Below are 21,761 nucleotides of genomic sequence, written 5' to 3'. Positions count from 1 at the left end.
AGGAAAAAAATAAAAAAGTAAAAAGTAAGAGAAAAATAACGAAATATGAAAAGAAAAATAAAATGATAGAATAAAAAAAATGATGAGATAAAAAGTAAAATGAGAGAAAAATAAAAAAAAAATTACGGGTGAAGAAAAGAAAATAATAAAAATGTCAGAAAATAAAAGAAAATGAAATAAAAAGTAAAGAGAATATGAAAAAAAGAGAAAATTATGAGAAAAAGAGAAGAAAATAATAAAATAAATAAAATGACGAAAGAAAGGGAAAATTTTAAAGTAAATAATAGAATGTATGAAATAATAAAATGAAAAATACTAATATATTGTTTAATTTTTAAAAAATAAACACGAGTTTTTTCCTTCAAAGATTTCAAGTCTACCGGTAGTAGCAAAGTTAGAATTTCAATTTAAGGGGCAAATCTTATAATCCCTCTAATTTATAATTGTAAATTTACTTTAATTTTGAATTTATTATAAGTCTTTTTTTTTAAATATATAGTTTGTTTATTGATTTATTAATATATTTATATTTAAAATGTATTAAAAAATAAAATCATTAATTTTTAAAATAATTTAATAAGTAGAATTTTTTAATTCTAATACATTGATGTAAGCTTATAATAATATATTGTGAAAAGCCAAAAAATATCTATTTTTTTTAAGTATATTAACTATGTTTTTCTAATAAATAAAAAATAGAATTAATCAATTTTTTTGAAAAAAATCATTTTTATAAGAATAAAAAATTATAGAATAAAAAAATTAATGAAACTAAAAAAAAATTGTATCCCTATGAATTTCTATAGACAACTTAACATAATATTTGAATTGTTAATCTTATTAAAAATATTTTTTATAATATATGTGGCCAAATGATATTAAATGAACTATTAATATTCAATTCTATTATAAAAACAATTATTTACAATTTTTGTGCTAGAAAAAATTTTTCTAATAGATAAAATTGTAATAGATAATATCAAATGCCAAAACTATAAATTTATAAATTAAAAAGTATAAATTATATAAAAATGAGTTAAAAAAATGATTGGTCAATATGCAAAAAAGAGAGAGTGAGGTGGTTGGTACTTATAGATAGTGACTCCGATTTTAAGTTAGTAATTTATCACAAAGGGCGAGTGTAAGAAAATAGTTTGAATTTGAGAATTAGTGTGCAAGAATGCGTATCTTGAAATCTGTGTATACTTTGCCTTTATACTGTAAGAAGATGTAGATAGTTTGTAAATCTCCTGTAAATCCGACTGATACTGAATAGTGGATAAAAAATTTCGCGATTATAGACATAATGGGGATCTGCTGGATTCTATCCTCTTAACGATAACTTTGCATTATGAAAGACTCGACCGGCTCAGGAGAGGACGATTCTTCTGTCATTCTGAGTATCCACCATTATGATGTCCAAGTCTCCTTTCTTTCAGGTGAGACTTCTGTGACCGAGTATTAGAGGTCACCCCATCGGTCTTCAAATATTTAGATTCGAAGATTATAGCTATTTTTACGGTCTTGGACATATAGCATGCACGAATTGGCTCTCCATACCCACATCTCTTTGCTTGTTCTGAATATAAATGATAATTGCTTCGCTTCTCGAGCCGCATTTAAACTTGCCATCAGAACCAATGAAGGCGGGTCTTCGCTTCCTAATGGACCAGTTATTTGTTGAAGTCCTTTGATTTCACAAGTTATTAGTCGCCCAACTGCCCGCTAACAACTGGAGGATTTTGGTGGCATTCCTGTTCATCTGTTTTAACAACAATATTAAGCCGAGTGTTGCACTCTTTTCTCAATTGTATCAGCTGGGTATACAAAAGTGCGAAGAGTTCTATTTCTTTAACAGGAAAAAGCGCTAGACACTTTTCTACCAAATACCCTCCTTCTTGAAGTGTTTAAAAAAATAAGTTTTCATCCTTCGCCATAGTATATCCGGGGATTTTGGGTATCTCCGTATTGGCTGAAACATATATGTGGAGCTTAGAAAGGATGGGGTCCCACTGTGGAAGGACAAGCAAGAGACTTTAGAAATCCTCCAGAGGATGGCTTCAACCTAGTGGGTGGACATTAACGTACCAGTGAGAAACTCCATCTTGTCTTGGAAAAGTAAGTACCAGGAAGAACAGGCTCAGGCCCCTCACCACCGCATCTTCAACACCCTTGGGAAATCGTACCTTATACCCTAGAGCATGGTATTTTTTTCTTTCCAAAATTTGTTTTCCTTTAAAATACCTTACTTACTCACTTTTTGCTCTGTGTAGGTATGGACAACATAGGAAAGAACAACTTTGCTAAAGCGGCACATGTTGCCTGTAAAGGCAAGGCTGCTGCTAGAACAATTGGCCCTCCTTCAAAATGGGTACGACGGGCGGGAGAACCTGTTGTGCTTCCTCCTCCATCTCCTCCGCCTGTTGCAACCTTCGGGCTTTTAAACACTCTAGTCGAGTCTTCTGCCAGGGGTGCACCTCCACCTCCCAGCCTCCTTGCTTCTCAAACTTATGAAGAGGCATGCACCAGAGCTCCATGGTCGTGGGGCATTCAACACCTAACACTGGCACTGACATGAGCCAACTCACTTCTCGAGGAATCCCTGTTATCCATCCTCATTGCCAAGAATTCCTTGAGGCTTGAGCACCATCATCGGTTGAACCCGGTGGAGACAGATGACTTATACGACAATATCATCCATTCTACGAGGGAGCGTTCCTTGTGTGCATACCTAGACAAGGAGCAGAAAAAGGCTCTGAGGAGAGAGTATGAAGCATAAGAGATAGAGAAAAACCTCCTACAAGAGGAGTGCTCGGGGCCGAAGGCCTGGGTCATCGAGGTAGAACACACGATGAAGAAGACCCTAGAGTCTGTAGACAAGCTCTAGGAAGACCTGGATGAGACCAATGCTGCAAAAGCCATTGTTGAGGATCGAGCCAAGGCTACCAAGGATCAAGTGGCTGATCTTCAATAGTAAGTCCAGTAGCTATAGTCTCGGACTTAGAAGAACCGGACCGCTATAGAAAAGGTGGCTGAATCGGAAGCTGAGCTTCAAGAGACGGTAGCCTGGGGCAAGGAGATGTTTGTCCAAGGTCAGAACTCTGTAAAGAAAGAGCTTATCAAGTGATTTCCTGCAGAAGACTTCTCCTGGATCGACGACATCTTCCTGGAGGAGGAGAAGGGGCAAATTGGAGACAACCCGCTAATCGGGTCTCTACTGAAAATGTAATAGATGTAGACAATACAACTGTAATAGAGACTCGAGAGGAGGAGATTGAAGATGTCCTTCCTTCTATGTAATTTTCTTTATGTAACAAAAAAATATATTTTTTTATCTTCTTGTCTTTATTTTTGCCAAGTATTATAGGATCGGTACTCGACTCAATCACAAAATAACCAAAACTCTCATTTAATTATCTCGCATATCGATCGCCTAATTGATAGATAAATCTTAAACAACATGGAAAATTTTATTAACGAGACTAATACCTGGTTAAGTGCGTGGCGGTTATCTGCCTCGTGGCTTTGGCGTAAAATGCCTTAGAAGAATTTTTAACGAGACTAAAACCTGATCAAGTGCCTGGTGGTTATTCGCCTTATGCCTTTGACAGAAAATTCCTTAGTAGAATTATTAATGGGATTAACACCTAGTCAAATGCCAGGCGGTTACCCGCCTCGTGGCTTTGGCATAAAATGCTTAGAAAAAATTGTTAACGGGACCAACACCCGGTGAAGTGCTTGGCAAATATCCGCCTCGTGGTTTTGACATAAAATGCCTTGAAAAATTTATTAGTGGGACTAACATCCAGTCATGAGCCTGACGGTTATTTGTCTCGTGGATTTGGCATAAAACGCTAGAAGAATTGTCAACGGAACTAACACTCGATCATGAGCTTAGCAATTAGCCGTCTCGTGGTTTTGGAATAAAATAGTTGAGAAGAATTGTTAACGGGACAAACAATTGGTCAAGTGCCAGGCGGTTACCTGTCTTTTGACTTTGGCATAAAATGCCTTAGAAGAATTGTTAATAGGACTAATACCTGATCATGAGTCTGGCGGTTACCCACCTCGTGGCTTTGGCATAAAATGCCTTGGAATAATTGTTAACGGGACTAACACCCGATCAAGTGCCAGGTGGTTATCCGCCTCGTGGCTTTGGCATAAAATGCCTTAGAAGAATTGTTAACGGGACTAACACCCGATCAAGTGCCTAGAGGTTATCTGCCTTGTGGTTTTGGCATAAAATGCTTTGAAAAATTTATTAGCGGGACTAACACCCAGTCATAAGCCTGGCGATTACTCGCCTTATAACTTTGGCATAAAATGCTTTAGAATTGTTAAGGAGACTAATATGAGGTCATGAGCCTGGCGGTTATTCGCTTTGTGGCTTATCCATGAAAAATACTTAATTGTCAGTCCTTGCTAATTTTGGCAAACTATTATTTCTCATAACTGAATAACGCACAACACATGAAAAAATACCTTGTTAATATTATTGATAAAACTTGCATAAATTATAGATATTTCAAGAATAGAGAATGAGCCGACCATCTAACTTAGCCAACTTATAAGTGAATAACCTTCAAGACCTTAAACAGTCCTTTCCAGTTTTCACCCAACTTACCACACCCAACATTACTGCCTATTATATTAGTACTTTTAGGAACTAAGTCTCCTATATTAAAGACTCAGGGTTTAACCCAACTGTTGAATATTTGAGACATTTTGTTCCAGTATATCCATTCTAATTGAGGCTTGCTCTCATAAAATCTCATCTTTGTCAAGGTTGAATTGCATCTCTTTTGGGTTCTCTAAGGACTCGGAGTGTTGAGTCCTGAAACTGCTTACTTGGACCTCCACAGGAATTACTACTTTGGCTCCATATACCAGTGAGAATGGAGTCTCCACTGTGGCTGCTCTTGGGGTTCTTCTGTATGCCCAAGGGATATGAGGTAACTCCTCAGGCTAACTGCCTTTAGCTTTGTCAAGCCTTTTTCTTCAAACTTTGAAGGATTGTTCTGTTGGTACCCTCGGTCATTCCGTTGGTTTGAGGATGGTATGCTAAGTTGAATCGCACATCAATGTCCCATTTTCTATAAAAGTCTTTAAACTTGAAACTCGCAAATGGGTTCCATTGTTAGTGATAACTACATTGGGGATTCTAAAGTGGGTGAATATGTTTTTGCTAATGAAGGAGATCGCTTGCTGCATAGTGATGGACTGAATTGCTTCTACCTCTGCCCACTTGCTGAAATGATCAACCGCCATAATCACAAATTTTCTTGACCTGATTTCTTTTAAAAATGGGCTAAGGATATCTAGCCCCCATTGAAAAAAGGGCTAGGAGCTGTCGATTGCTGCTTGCATTTTACCTGGTGTTTAAGGATGCTTGCATGCACTTGACACCGTTGGCACTTTTGGACTAGCTCCTTTGCATCTTGCATTACCGTTGGCCATTAATATCCTTATTTGAATGCTTTCTAGGCAATCATCCAAGCTCCTGCATGGCTTCTACAATCTTCTTCATGGATATCTCTAAGTATACTCTGATCGTCATCCTCTATTTGGCCGATAATTAATCTGTCGGTTGCTCATCCTCTATCAAGAATCTATATACTGGAGTCATCCATGATTCCTCCTCCTTAATTGGTAAAGACTCCTTTTCATCGTTGCCTGAGTATGTAGTACTTGAAACTGGAACAGTTGACTCAAGTGCTACTATCCTACGACCGTCATTTTCGCCAACTAATCAGCTTCTTCATTGTCGCTTCTGGCCACTTGGCGATATTCACAGCTGCCTTGTCTATCCTTGATCCTCGTCATTAAGGATTGGACTTTCTCTTTATATTTGAGGAGATTGAGATCTCAGACTTTAAACTATCCCAGACACTGATTAACAACTAGTTGTGAGTCACTAAAAATAATAGACTTTTATATACTTATTTTCACAATAATCCTTAGTGCCATGATCACGTTCTCGTACTTGGCCATATTGTGGTGGTACTGAAGGCGAGCTTTGTTGCGTACCAAAATTTTATTCCCATCTGACTTTGTAGAAAAATTCAAATTCCAGGACCCCCGGCTCCATAGGACCCATTCGCCCATACCTTCCATTCTTCAACCGCCGGTTAGGAGGTCTCTAGGGGTGGAGTCATTTCTACAATAAAGTCAGCTAAATCTTAGGCTTTCATCGCATTTCTAGGAATATACCTGAGGTCATATGCTGATAGCATCACAACCCAGATGGACAATTACCCTGAAAGCTCTAGACTATGAAGCACCTTTCGCAGAGGATAGTTTGTCCTTACCTCTATGGTATGAGACTCGAAGTAAGGACGCAACTTTGTGGCAGACATCAAAACTGCAAAGGTCAACTTCTGGAGAGGGGGATAGTTCAATTTTTCACCCTTCAAGACATGGCTGGCATTAGGGCTGTGCAATCGGTCGGTTCGGTTCCGAACCGAACCGATAAAACCGAAAACCGAAATGTTAAAATTTTAAAAATCAAAAAAATCGATTATGAATATATAACCGAACCGAATTGAACCGATAAAAATCGGTTCGGTTCGGTTCGGTTCAAACCGAAATCTGCTGGGTTGGGCTTGGGGCCGAAAGGGATGGAGAGGTTGTGGTGCTGGGTTGGGTACGAGGAGGGCTTGGGCTCGGGCCTAGCCACTAAATCGGTTTTTCGATTTGATCGGTTATTTAACATATTTAAACCGAACCGAGCTGAAAACCGACTAATTTTAAATATAATAACCGAACCAAACCGATTATTTCGAAAAACCGAATCGAAAAACCGAAATCAACCGGTTCGGTTCGATTTTTCGATTTAGACCGAAATATGCACTCCCCTAGCTGGCATAGTAAACAGGGCCTTGCTCTCTCTTGTCTTCTCGTACAAGCACAGAGCTTATTGTTTACTGTGTAACAGCTAAGTACAGAAATAAAAACTCACCTTCGACGACGAGCTAAGTAAAGGTAGAGATAATAAAAAAATTTTCAAATTCAAGAATGCTTCAACGCATTATTCTCCCCCATAAAAACTTGTTTTTGCCTTTTAATGCTTTAAAGAACGGGAGAAACCTCTTGGCTTAGCATGATATAAATCGGCCAAGAGTTGTAACTCACCTATTTAGCTTTTGTATATCATTTATACATTTGGGAGCTTTCATATCTTATATGACCTTAATTTTATCTGGGTTTGATTCTATACCTCTTTCAGAGATAATGTAATCTAGAAATTTTTTAGCCCTTGCCCCAAAAGTATATTTTTTAGGATTGAGTTTCATACCTGCCTTATCCAATATGGCGAAAACTATTTGGATGTCACCTGGGTGAACTTTTAAGATTCGACTTTTTAGCACCATATCGTCCACGTGCATTTCCCACCAAATCTTTAAAGATACTAGACACCAACATTTGGTAGGTCACCCCTACATTCTTCAACCTGAACGACATCATCTTATAATAGAAAACCCCTACATCTGTGATGAAATCAGTTTTTTCAGCTTCCTTGGGATCCATTAAGATTTGGTGGTACCCTGAAATGACATCTAAAAAAGAGACCACAGCGTGGTCTGAGGTAGAATCTACTAACTTGTCGATGGATGAGAATGGATAGTGATCTTTTGAACATGCTTTATTCATATCAGTAAAATCCACACACATTTCTACTTTTCATTTGCCTTTTTGACCAGTACTATATTGGCAAGCCATGTAGGATACTGGACATCTTTTATTAGACCTACACTTAAGAGCTTGTTAACCTCTTCCTTAATCACCTGTTGTCTCTCCGGGGTAAATTTTCTTTTCTTTTATTGTACCAGTTTTATTGGCTCATCAATGGACAACTTATGGGTGATTAGGGTTGGATCTACACCTATTATATCTTCTGAAAATCAAACAAAAGTGGTCATTCAGCATTTTAGTAATTTTACTAGATTATCTTTTACTACATTACTTAATGCAGCTCCAAAGTGCACCTTTTTATTAGCTTCTAATAGGACCTCTTCTATTGGGTCTGCTGGTTGTGGCTTCGAATGAGAATTTGATTTTTCTAGCAGATCGATCGACATCGTTGCCTTCTCAGGGCTTTTTGTAGAATGCCTGTAGCATTCATGCGTTGACTTTTGGCTGCCTTGAACAATAGCCAATCCCCCTAGAGTTAACAACTTTAAACACAGAGCACCCATATTAATAACTATCCAATAGCAGCTTAAGACCAAGTGACCGAGTATTACATTATAAGTGGAATGTCTACCATCGTAAATTTTGTATACAACTCCTGCTTATGCTTTTCATCCCCCAATACAAGGGGGAGATTAACGGTGCCCATAACTGCCACAGTTTTATCCCCTAGTCCCACTAACGGGTAGGAGACTTTAGTGAGATTATTTTTATCTAAACTTAACTTGTTAAATACTTCCAAAGTAATAAGGTTGATAGAACTACCTATGTCAACCAAGACTTGCCTCACATCATATCTGTTCAACCGAATGCTTATGACTAACAGGTCATTGTGAAAAGACTTTGTCACCTTATCTACTAGCCTGGACTTTATCTCTTTCTTTGTCCATGGCTATTACTCTACAGACAAGAAATCCTCAGCGGCGAGTTTGTTCTTACCCTTACCATCATATAGACCATCTACAATCACATGTATAACCCCAACGGGTTCACTATCAACAGCGTTTTCATGAGTTCTTATCTCAGGCTCGAGTCTCTTTTCCTTTTTGTCTTTCTTAGCAAAATTTTAGAGTGTGCCGTCCCTTATCAGTCTCTTGATTTCATATTTTAACTGCTGACATTCCTCTGTTGTATGCCCGTGATCTTTGTGGAATCGATAGTATTTGGTTCTGTCTTGCCTGCTGGCTTTATTAAGGTTGAGCTTGGAGAGCCATCTGACCTCTTTGTCATTTTTCCTGATCCACATCAAAATATGCGTTCGCGAGCCATTTAACGGAGTATAGTTCTTATACTTCCCTCAATCGTCCCTTCCTCGGGATTTGGGATAATTCTTTTGATCTCCCTCATAGCCTAGCCTTTATAGCTTTTAGGTTTTGCTTTGACTTTTTCTCTTATCCTCCCTTAGTGCCTGGACTTCATTATCCGATCGTATGTACTTCTGGACCCTATCCATCAGCTGCTAATACGTGGCGGCTAGGTTCTTAATCGAAGAATCCATGAACTTAATATTATGAGTCCTTTTCTTCAATGCCTCGCGGGCTATCTCGTGGTTTTGTTCCTCAAACTATATCACTTTAGCATTGAAACGTGAGATGAAACTCCTTAAATACTCGCCCTCTTCTTGTTGAATTTTCTGCAAGTTTGAGGAGAGTTTTTTTAGAAGGTATACATGTAACAAACTTAGATTTAAATAACATAGCAAGGTGTGTAAAATTGTGGATAGAATCTAGACTTAGATGTTGGTACCACTTCTGGGCTAAACCTGTGAGTGTGAATGGGAAGACTCAGCACAGTACAAATTCGTTGACATCCTGAAGCTGCATCATTGTTCGGAAGATAGCTAGGTGGCTCCTGGGGTCTATCATCCCATCGTATTTTTCCAAACTAGGTAGCTTGAACTTCTTATGTAACGTCTCTGCAAGAATTTCCTCCAACAGGGGTGAAGCATCGTCCAAGTCGTAATCTTCTTCTTGCTCCTTCTAGTACCTTTATACTGCACGAACTAGCTTCCAGTTAATATCTTTCAGGGCCTCATCTGATGATTCCTCATCCTCTAGTTTGGCTTTTTCTTTGAATTGAGTTTGAATTGGCTCTATCTGAGTCTTCGGGGTCTTGAAGGAAGCTTTCTCCCTTATTCTGAGAGTCATGAATGAGGCCTCCTCCTAAGCTTTATATTGCTTGAGTGTTGCCTACAGCTTTTTGATATATTGTACCATCTGCCTATTGTTTAGGTTGTTGAGGTCTACCTCATTGACCATAGAAGGAGTGTTTTGTCCAGTACCAGGGGTGGAGGAGATAATAGCTCCCTTGTTAGCAGTAGACTTAGCAACAACTTGTGAGTTTTCAGTCATTTTGAGAGTAAAAGGAAATAAAAAAAGTATTTTTAGTGAGAAGATGAATAGAAAATTAGGCCGGATTTATCCCAAATGAATCAAGAAAAGCTCAATGGAGATCCTGACAATGGAACCAAATGATGTGCCCGAAAATGAGTTGAAGAATGATTGATTGATCAATCTGCAAAAGAGAGAGAGAGTGAGATGGTTAGTGCATATGGGCAACCACTCCGACACTCAAGTTAATAATTTATCACAGAGGGTGAGTGTAAGAAAGTAACTTAGGCTTAAGAATGAGTGTTAAGAATGTGTATATTGAACTCTGTATATATTTTTATCTTTATACTGTAAGAAGATGAAATTAGTTAGTGAATCTCTTGAAAATCCGACTGGTATCGGCTAGTGGATAAGAGATCCCGCGATTATAGGCGTAATGAAAATCTGTTGGACTCTATCCTCTTAACAATAATTTTGTATCATGAAAAACTCAATCGATTCATAAGATGGCGAGTCTTATGTTGTTTTGATTATAGACTTTTTTGATGTTCGAGTCTCCTTTCTTTCAGGTGAGACTTCCATAACCGAGTATCATAATTTAGTTGGCTCTTGTCACGTGATTCAATTATATGGTGGCAGGTCATGGCATATTTTGAGCGAATATTATTGCCATATCAATATTTATTATTTTTTTATTAATTTTTGATAATATCATGATTCTGTTTACGTATAAATTTTAATTCAATTTATATTAATAAAAGTCCTTTATTTTTTTTAAAGAAAAAAATCTTTTTAAATTATTTTTTTAAAAAAGACAAATATTTAATTTTAAATTATAAAATTTTAAAAAGTAAAAGAATTACTAAAATAAAAAAGAGTGGGCAATTTGCCATATGGCTTCGCAACTGTCTAACTATAAATTATCGATGAATTTAGATATTATTTGATAAACGGGAAAAGTTTAAATTTTCATCTTAAATTATGATGGTAATTTAGTTAGTAAATTTCAATGCTAAATTTTATTATTTTAAATTGCCAATAGATTTTAAAATAAGTTTGTAATTAACTAACATATATTTGCAGAATTTCAATATTTTTTCTTAAACTTGAGTACCAAATTTTTTAGTTAAATTTATTTACAAAATTTAATTAGTAACAAATTATCAATAGATATAAACAGATTTTAAAATATTTTGATAAATTTGAGTCCATGCGTTTTTTATAAGAGTAAAAAATCGGATGCTAAACCTAGAAATTCTTAGTATTCAATTAAATTTATTTATCATTTTATTAAATTCATGGTAAATTTTAAATTTTGAAAGTTGAATAAAAAATTGCTAAAAGTACTTAGAAAGATTATTGACATGAAAGGCAAAAAGGTAATTTAAAGTTTCATTTTTAAAGAGTGCTAAAGTAATAAATCAAAAAATAACATGTAAAGGTAGAGTTATGTATGATTTCTAAATTGCTAATTTGAATAAAAAAAAATTATTTTAAGCAGCGCACCAATTCTCTCTTTACATTCTAGAGAGATTTTTTTTTATATTTTTTTATTTTCTCTAAAGGCTCATTTTCTTCATTGCTGTAAATCCTCGATTGCCCCTATTCTTTTGGGTAGGAGGCAATGACTCTCCTTCTATTTAAAATATGGGTTTCTCCTTCCTTCCATTTTCAAGCGGGTTGAAAATATTATTTTGTATTTTGTTTGTTTGCTGATCTATGTAAATGGTGAGAGTTCTTTTTTGTTGTCTGCTATTGCTCGAGTGTTTTTTATAGTTGCATGCTGGACGGTTGCTTTCGGTGGTGATTTGAAGAAATCGATCTTTGAGTTTGTCTTAGATGGGTGCTACGACTTAAACTTGCTCTCCTAAATTGCCTTAAATTATGTAGTTTTCATTAGTTTGCCTAGAAGGCTCTTCTTCTGTTGGGATAGAGTTATCCTTAGCATCCTTAAGCTGCTAATGTTGGGTGAAAGCTGACCATGATGCTTTGTTGCCATCCCCTTCTAGCTAACATGGCAAAGTTGTCTCCCAAATCTGCATAGATCGGTTGGTGCTTGTTGGAAGTTTTTGTCCCTTCCCTACCTCCAGTGGCGGAGTCAGGAGCTTCCCTTTGGTAGGGCCCAGGAGTTTCCCTTAGCTTCCCTTTGGTAGGGCACTGCTGCGGCACCACCGGCTGTGCAGCTGCGACACCTTCATCCCCTTCAAAGCATTTTCCGGTCGCCGGTACGGCACGTGCCTCTTACCGTACCTTCCCTCCACCCCTCCCTACCTCCTATGCCTTCTAAGGTATCTTCTTTGTCATTGAAGTTTTGTCTCTTCCCGCCTTCTATGCCTTCTAAAGTGTCTTCTTTGTCATTGGAGTTTGGCTTGTTTCTCGCAGTGTTCCCTCAAACCTCAATGGTTATTGGTAGTCGATAATGAAAAAGAAATTTAGTGTTTAGATATTAGTTGAGTTTGAAGGTTCTAAGTAATCGGTTCTCTTAGAGTTTCTCTGTGATTTCTATTTTTTTTTTCCTTTTTTGAGCTTAGACCCTTTATTAATTTTTTTTTTATTATTATTATGGACTAAATCTTTCCGTATCAATAACCTTATATTTTCTTTAATAAAAAAAATTATATATAAATAAAAATAACTTACATACAAAAATATATTAAATTTAAATTTCAACATTAATTATTAAATATCTTATAACTTTTTAAATAAAATTATAAAATTTTAAACATACTAAGATATTATTTATATTATAATATTATTCTTATTTACATATAATTATATATATATATATATATATATATATAAGATTTAATATTTTTTTCGAAATATAATTCTATCATTTTATATACTCACAATAATATTTAAATATATTATGTAAAAAACACACAAATTTTATAATCAACTAACTTAATTTCTTTCAAAGAGATTAATTTTATTATTGACATTTTAAGAAAAATGTTGTAAGGAAGAGCAAATTTAAATAATATTTTACTGTGCTAAACTGACAAGAAAATAAGTAACCAATTTTTTTATGTATATTAATATATTATCAATTTTTTATGTTTTATGTTAAATAATTCTAATAATAAACGATATTAAATTACATTATAATCTTTGGTTATATAATTAAATTGCATATTAGTAATATAAATTTATATGTATATTTTGGTAATATTTTAAATTAAAAATAGAAAAAATAATACTACATATTTTAAAAATTAAAATATATTAATATTATTTTTTTATTATGTTTAATATTTGAAATTATAAAATAATTAGTGTAAAATTTGAGATTTAAAAATAAAAATAAAATAAAATTAAATAAAATCATGTCAAAATTTTTTGAAATTAATTAAAACTAAAAAATTTAATTCACATTATAATTTCTAATATTTTTTTTAAAATTTTTCTAGAATCGGTTCAATTCGGACTCCTAAATAAAACCGGACTCAGAACCGTAACCCAACCCCCTTGTACGGAGGTTGAAGAAGTAGACCAGAAGAGCTTAGCGTTTCTGATGAAGAAATCAGCGGTGCTATATCACTATCCATGCCCAGATGGTGCATTCGCTGCTTTGGCAGCTCATCTTTACTTCTCAGCTACTTCTCTTCCTGCTCTGTTCTTTCCCAACACTGTCTATAACCCCATCAGTATCCAACAGCTTCCTCTTCATGAAATCGATGATCTTTATCTCCTTGATTTTGTTGGACCTTCTGGTTTTGTGCAACAAATCTCGTCCAAAATTAGCAGGTTTTCTCCAGATTAGCTTCCTTTCAATTCTCCCTGGTTTTGTTTTTCCTCAAGTAGTTGCTCATTTTTTTTTGTTATCTTCAGAGTGGTCATATTGGATCACCATGAAACTGCACTGAAGATGCTAGGCGGAGGCAGCGAAGGCGAAACTTTGTTGGGTAAGAATGTGAATGCAGTTTTAGATATGGAAAGGAGTGGTGCTATGATTGCTTATGATTATTTCAAGGAGAAGCTTGTTGGGATTCCTAATCAGAATCTCATCTCTGAGTTCAATCGTCTAAGGCGGATTTTTGAATACATAGAAGATGCAGATATTTGGAGATGGAGACTTGAAAATAGCAAAGCTTTTAGCAATGGGTTGAAAGATTTGAACATTGAATTCAATGTTCAGTTAAACCCCTCCTTGTTTAAGCAGGTAATATTCCTACATTTTCTCTCTCAATTTTCTTTCTTGTTGTTGCACATGCTCATTTTATAAGCTGCATGGTCTTCAACTTCTGTTCTGCAAATCTGACTTGGATTTCACATTTAACTCTCAAGGATTTCATGGATGAAAGCAGAAACCAGCTCTAAGCAGGATGTGACTATAACTTGAAAATACCTGCACAAGATTGAACCTCAATAAAATATTTATTTGTTCATTCTTGCTTGGCATTGTCATGGACCACATAGAAATCAAGCTCTATATGTTAGTGTTTGGACAAACCAAGTTGATCAGAGGTCATTGGCATGTGCTTACTGCCATTTTGTAAAAGTACCCAAACAAATATATTCAATATGGATGTGAAATAGTAGCAAGCCAGGAATTGCTTTTCATGTGGGCCTATGCATATGCCCATCACTTTTTTTATGAAAAATGATAAATTTGAATTGTTGATATAAATAAATAATGATAAATTTACTACTTGCACAACTTTACTTTTTGCTTAAGTTGAAGGTGATTGTCATAAGAAGGACCACCTTCCAGATTTTCTGGAAACATATCTGATCCTCATAAGGATATCTGCAATTTTGAAAACACAGTCCTTAACTCATGAATTTATGTGCTTTTTGGCTTTCTTCAACCTAAATCCCAACAAAATGTTACTAACACTTTTTTATGCACCATTTAAACACTTTCTTTATTATTGGTTCAAATCTTATCCTATATTACCGAAGACCGATCCTACATGTTAAGGAAAGTATCCATTTTTAAATTGCTAATTCTAAGTATATTTTTTTATTTTTAACTCTTTTAAGGTTTTTCATTGAATAAAATTTTTGTTTGTCAAATTATTTTTGTTTCATCAATTCTCACACTACCTAATTAAAATAAAAAAAAGAATAGAAAGAGTAAATGTTGATAGTAAGCTCTACTCAACCTATAGAATGAGTTTCCAATTGCATGAAGTAAAGTTTAAACCAATAGTAAAGGAAGTGTTTAAATAGAAATTGTATGAGAAATTTTTGCTAGCATTTCTTCTGGAATTAGGCTTGTTCAACTCTTTTTGCACTTTTAAAGAGATGAGTCAAGTTGGTATTTGCCGCTGTTGCTTTTGCAATTTTTTTACTAAAAAATTCTGTTTATGCTACCTTTATGGCTTTTTAATGAGGTGAGATCTTTAATCTCCATCTTGTAATTAGTTACTGAAATTGACTGATAAGGATGAATACAAATCACAAAGCCAATGAGTTTTTCTGATGTATATATGCATAATAGTTAGTTGCATTTCTTAGTTTTATTTATTTAAGTCATTTAATGCACTTCTAATTTTTACAAAATAAATTGGATAGCAAGTATTACATTACTGCCATGACGGCTTTATTTCTGTTACATGTGATTGTAACCATGTTTTAATTCAATCTTTGTTTCTTACTATTGTCAAATTATTAAGCAATTTGGCTATGAAGAAAGGTTTAGTTTGTAACTAACTAAGTTTATGAAGGATGAAGTTGAAATATTTAAATAGTTCCTGATAACTGTCTTGTCTCCTGACCGCTACTGGTTGCCTATTTGAAATATGTAAACAAATGCTTATTTGGTCCAGTTGTTGGAGTTTCAAATTATGGTTCTCTCACAACTAAATCAACAACCTCTCACTTCTAAATCAACAACCTCTCACTTTGCATTTCATTTCCTTTATCCAATTTCAAACTCACCTTATCTCTAAGCTCTGCCGTTTTAACGCTTGCTTGTTCTTCCAAATTTTGGGCCAATTACTTAGAAATCCAGTGCTGCTACCATTTATTCACTTCAATTTTTAATTTTTATTAAAACAAGCATTGAAGTTTGAATAGTATTATAATTATGGCCAAAAATCAACTAGATAGGACCATTCTTTCTATTTTGAGGAAAATAAAAATCAAATTCACCTCAAATTCCTTCTTTTTCCTATATTATAACATATTGGAGTTTGACTTTGGGTTAGTGGGTAATGGGTTACCTTCATTTTTTCCCCCTCTTTTTGTTAAAAAGAATTTTAACAATTATGAAACATCTCTCTAAAATATGCTATTATGATTATCATTTAGACTAAAAGTAATTGAATATTCTCTTTATTATGGGATGTGGAAAGATGTGTGGATGTACATAAACAAAATCATTTGTTACATGTCTCAATCATTTCTGTTCCACATACTCACTAAACTTTGTTTCAGCTGAGGTGGAAAAAGGTCTTATTATTCTGTTTCTCAGTGAACATAATGGTGTTGTATGTGTGTCGGTGGGTAGGTGTTGTATGCTCATGCCATTATCTATATGGATTGTTCCTGAAATGTAAATCAGTACATAATTTAATTAACTTTTGCAGTTACTTTCTTTGGATCTGGAGCATATCATTACTCAAGGGATGATGAGCTTATCCATCAAGCAAAAGTTAATAAATGACACCCTTGATCAGTCATATGAAATTGCACTCGGGGGTGGAGCTTTTGGACATTGCTTGGTACTGTACATGTATTCTTTCTTTTCTTGTCCCTTTGTTTTTCTTTTTCAGTGAATCTTTATATTAATTATCTGTACAAGTATCTTTGAAGAACATGGTATCATGAAGTTGACTTTCATGATCTGTCCAGCATTTGTTAAGCCCTGTTCAGTTCTGTCTTGTTTGAGATTTACATGTTCTTGTATTTGAAATGATAACCATAAGCATGTTGTCTGGTTTTTGAGTTTCTTAGTAATATCTCATGTTTGCTATTTTTTACTGTAACTTTCATTTCGATAGTGCTTAAAATGGAAAAGAACATGAAAAGAAATTTCCTTGTTTTCTTTATTTTAGGCTGTTAATGCAGATTCCATATCAGAGTTGAGGAGTGAATTGGGACACCAGTTGGCTACCAAAAGCAGTGATCAAAACCTGAGGTTAGCGATATTTATTATTGAAATTTTTCCTATATATGTGCTCTATCTCTGTTTCCTTTTCCTGTTCTCTTGAATGTTTTCCTCTTTTGATTATTTAACAGTCAAGAGATTTCAAGCTGTGCCTCCAGTAAAAAGTTTGCTGCCATTAATTGATGAAACTTTAGGAATAAAGAAATGTTTGTACGCATATAAAAGCCCTGAAACATTTTGGAAAGATATGCTAAAACCCCTAGACCTCTATTAAGCTGTTGCCTTTTGACTTCTAGTCATATAAACATTTTAGCTTTAATCAAATAAACCCAAATCATTCAAGTGCAACAATCAATAAAGGTGATAAACCATCGATTACCAGATAAGGAAACAGTTTGAGTAAGCTCCCAAATATCAGAATGAATAGTCGCAAAAGAAATTTGACTTTTATTATGACTCAAAAGATAGGATGTTCTAGCGTGTTTAGTATACTCACAAGCATGACAAAATAGAGAGTCAAACTGAGTTCTAACAAACAAATTAGGATAAAATTTTTCTAAAGCAAAAAATGATGGATGCTCTAACCGTATTATTTCTTGATTGACATCCTTATTTTTTTCAAAACAGGCTTGAGATATTGAAGAACCTGGATCACCCTCTAATATATAAAAGCCATCATATAGCCTACCATTGCTAATCCTCTTTCCCGCACATCCTGAATAACACAATGATCAGAAAAAAAAATTCAATTTTACAATTAAGGGTATTGGTGATAGCATTGACAAATAAAAAGTTGGATGTACAAATAACAGAATCTGTTCCGGATATGGGAGTAAAAGAGCCATCATCAATTCTGATACTATATTTGGTTAGAGAAGGAAAATAATTGAGAAAGCCTTTAAAAGAGCTTGTCATGTGTCTATTCGCACCTGAATCGATAATCCATTGAACATTATTAAAAGAGGAAGCATTACCTGACTTTACAAAGTTAGATGTGGCACCGGAGGATGAGTAATCAGAATTAGGAATTGAAACCCTTGTACCTTTTGCCATGGTAAAGATTTATGAACGGTGAAAGAATAAGAGGTACCAAGGTTGTACATACAAGAGAGCCAATCGATTCACAAAAAAACCGGGTAGTGGCACGGGAAGGCCGGAAAGATGGTCGGAATCGTCGCTGGAGTGATCGGAGCGGCGAAGCAACGTCAGGCAATTGGTCATGCGCTAGGACGCGATGGGTCACGCACCAGGAAGGGGAGGCATGTGAGCCTCATGCGCGGGCTTTTCTGGCGTCAGAGCTGAGCAATCGGCCGACGACAGTTCTGGTGCCGGCGATGAGAGGAGGAAAGACTCCTAGATGGGTTAATACCAAAAAAAGGTAGATCTAGGGTTTTGAAACTCTAAAAAGGAAAAAATTGAATTGGAACCCTAAAATCAGGAAAAAATTCTGATATCATAAATAATTTTGGAAAAATTTAGAGAATTTTTGTATTTCACTCTTAATATTTACAGTTGGCCTATATGACTATTTATACACAAAGAGTTATATTTATACAGGAAACAAATAATCAAATAATAATTATAGAGATAATTAAGGATCATTATCAAATCAAATCATATCCCTAGAATCAATTAGAATCAGCAAATAAGTCAACGGTATTTATCAAATTGATGTTTTCTGTTTCTGCTGGAACAAAAAAATTGAACCGAACTGATGCAATTCAGTTCAGTTTGGTTTGTTTCTTATAAATTTGGTTTGGTTTGTGTTTGCTTTAAAAACAATTAGGCTGGTTAGCGTGAAAATTAACATGTGTGCCAAATGCTTGGCGTACTTAATTGGGTGTGCAGTCTACACCAACTTCTATATTAAACAACGATGGAACTCGCTAAATGGATGCAGTTTCGCCATTTAGAGCTTCATTGAATTGATATCATGTGAATTGAAAAATAAAACTTCTATGTACTGGAAAGTAAATGGATGAACTAAAATTAAATTGAGCACTTAGAAGGCTAGGAAATTCAAAGGCACTGTTGGAAATGGAAAAACAAATGCTGAAATTGAAATTGGAAAGTAACTAGAAATGACAAAACCTGTGCTTGAATTGGCTTGCTGAGATATTCCTATTGGTTGCTGTGCTGAAAATTGTGAGCGTTTTTATATTAGATCTCCATTTTCTCACATTTGCGCGTTCATAATTCAGTCTCAGCTCTTCTTTGTTTGCTCAACTTTAATTCTCCATTTTCTCACATTTGCGCATTCATAATTCAGTCTCAGCTCTTCTTTGTTTGCTCAACTTTAATTGATAAAATAGGATTAACGAAAAAAAAAAAAAATCAAAATTTAGCCCAAAGCTAATTAAAAATTAATTTATGGCACATGAATTAGCCTGCAGATTGTTTGTCTCTGTTCTATTGTGCTTAGCTCTTTCTGATCCCTTCACAGAGCACAACAAATTTAATTTAGTGTAAATATGGAATTCTGTTACTTGGCTTTTCTTGTCTTTGGTCTCTTTTGAGTTATTCTTGCTATTGATTTCGTTGTTATTTCAATGTCATTTTTGAATTTTCTGCATTCAAAGACAATGCATTTTATTTTATTTGTATGATCATAGGGCAATTGGAGCTGTTGTGTATAGAGTTCCAGAGCTTGAAAATGACCAGCTGTTGAAAGTCAGCTTAAGGAGCTTGCCTAGTGAAGACACAATACCCATCTCACAGGTATGGGATGTGCATTACTGAGTTATACTTGAGAACCGAACTAAACCCACTCTCCAAATTCAGTTCTCAGTTCAGTTCCTTTTGAAGATTAATTAAACCAACCAAAATTCTACTCAATTATATATATATATAAATAAAATTATTTTTGATAATTTATAGTTTAGTTCTATTAGGTCACTGAAAATTTGGTTTGATTTAGTTTGGTTTACTAAATGCTTTTTTCGCTTTCTTTTTTTCCTGCTTCTTCCTCTGATAAGCTAATTTAGCAGTAGTTGTTGAAACTGCTAAAATGTGTTGTGTGGCATATTTGCAGGAATTTGGTGGTGGTGGTCACCGTAGTGCCAGCTCTTTCATCATAAGTTTTGCAGAATTTGAGAATTGGAAAGTCAGCAAACGTGCTTGATTTTACTCAATTCTCTGGTTTCTTTTAGGCGCAATTTATTTTCAAAAAATAAATTATAAATGTAATATTCTTTAAGAAAATAACTTATTTTTCATATGTAATTGTGTTAATAAGATTTTCAAAATCCAGAAAATAAACTCTTCTTTTGAAAAAGTCATTTTTCAAAAAAATGACCTCTCATTGACCTAAAGAGTTTTTTTTTTTTTTTTTTTAATTTTTATGTTGATTAATTTTTCTAAGCTTTTTAAATGTCGATGAATGTGGAAAACATTTTCGGAAATACAGGGATTGCGATATTTGTTATTTACGTCTAGGCAAATAAGAATTAATTAAACCAACATTCCACAAAAAAATAGAACATAACCTAAATACTGCTGCATTCTAGCAGCCACAAAGCCGCACTTTAAAAGCAACTAGCGAACTGCAGAAGCTGCAGATCAATAGCAGCCAACAAGCACCTTCACTACAGCAGCAAGCAACCCAACCCAGCACCACCCTCACAACCTCCCAGACACAATTAGAAGAGAACATCAGTTGCATACTCAGTCACACCCAAGCAACTTTTCAGACTCACAAAAGAACCAACAAACCAAGAGGAATCAACCAGGAAAGAACCAGCAGCAAACAAGCAGCTTCAAGCATACCACTTGCTAAAAACATCAAATACAACAACAGCCAGCAGTTAGCCAATGGCCAACCTAGTAAGCAAGCAGGAAATCGGCAACTAGACCACCTATCCCAGTCCATACCAAAATAAAAACCCATAAGTCTAAAGCTTAATAGCAAAAACAATCTCGTTTCTCTCTAACCAAATAATACTTCACCTCTTCTCAAGTAGCTTCAGTAAGTGAATCACTGGGATCAGATAGTCTCCAGGTTCCTTTCTTCCAACTAGCATTTTTAGAGTCCATAAATTAAGAGAAGTGTACTTATCATGCACGCTAACACCTCCACCTGAGGATCAAACCAAAAAAAACAATCACTTCTACCCAATCTATAGGTAAAATATTGCCAAAAGGTATTCCTCAGCTTAACAATACATCTTCAAGCCCAACCAGAGTCTAGGGGTTTAGTAAAAAACTCAGCCGTTTGAATTTATTTCTACTAACCCAATGTAGCCTATAACGAAGTCTTAGAAGAGACAAGCTCCCAAATCAACTTCTCTACAACAACCTTATTCCAAGCTTCCAAATCTTTAACCCCTAATCCTCTCTCATTTTTAGGTTTATAAGCCGAGTGCCTAATTGCCTAGCAACTAATGTTAGCTGTGATTCTATCAATGAATTTCTGGCAATAGAATTTGACCCTTTGCGACAGCACTGACATTTGTAAAGAAAACTATACTTTTCCTCTCATTGACCTGCAACTTAGACTTCAAAGTGATGTAATGCTTCGGCAAGAAAACTCATAGAACCACATCACCATTACAGAAAAGAAATAAATCATCAGATATATGTGGTTCAAGTTTTACAACCCTTATGGAACTTAACTGATTGAGACAAATTGACAATCAAATACCTTGAGAGATACTCTATGTTAATGAGAGACAATTGTAAGGTTAATC

The 21,761-nt window shown here is 34.9% G+C and overlaps 1 protein-coding gene across 1 annotated transcript; it reads left to right on the top strand.

The window, feature by feature from the left end:
- The first annotated feature begins 13,471 nt into the window (after nucleotides 1-13,471).
- On the top strand, nucleotides 13,472-20,350 carry LOC110607866. Its single transcript, XM_021747032.2, has 6 exons — nucleotides 13,472-13,766; nucleotides 13,851-14,181; nucleotides 16,556-16,690; nucleotides 17,024-17,106; nucleotides 19,689-19,794; nucleotides 20,108-20,350. Exons 1-6 carry the CDS (start codon nucleotides 13,534-13,536, stop codon nucleotides 20,195-20,197), a joined length of 978 nt encoding a protein of 325 aa, XP_021602724.1. The 5' UTR covers nucleotides 13,472-13,533; the 3' UTR covers nucleotides 20,198-20,350.
- Nucleotides 20,351-21,761: the final 1,411 nt, after the last annotated feature.

The sequence above is a fragment of the Manihot esculenta genome, chromosome 2 (assembly GCF_001659605.2).
Source record: "Manihot esculenta cultivar AM560-2 chromosome 2, M.esculenta_v8, whole genome shotgun sequence".
Lineage (NCBI taxonomy): Eukaryota > Viridiplantae > Streptophyta > Magnoliopsida > Malpighiales > Euphorbiaceae > Manihot > Manihot esculenta.
This window is presented reverse-complemented; position numbering and strand designations above follow the sequence as displayed.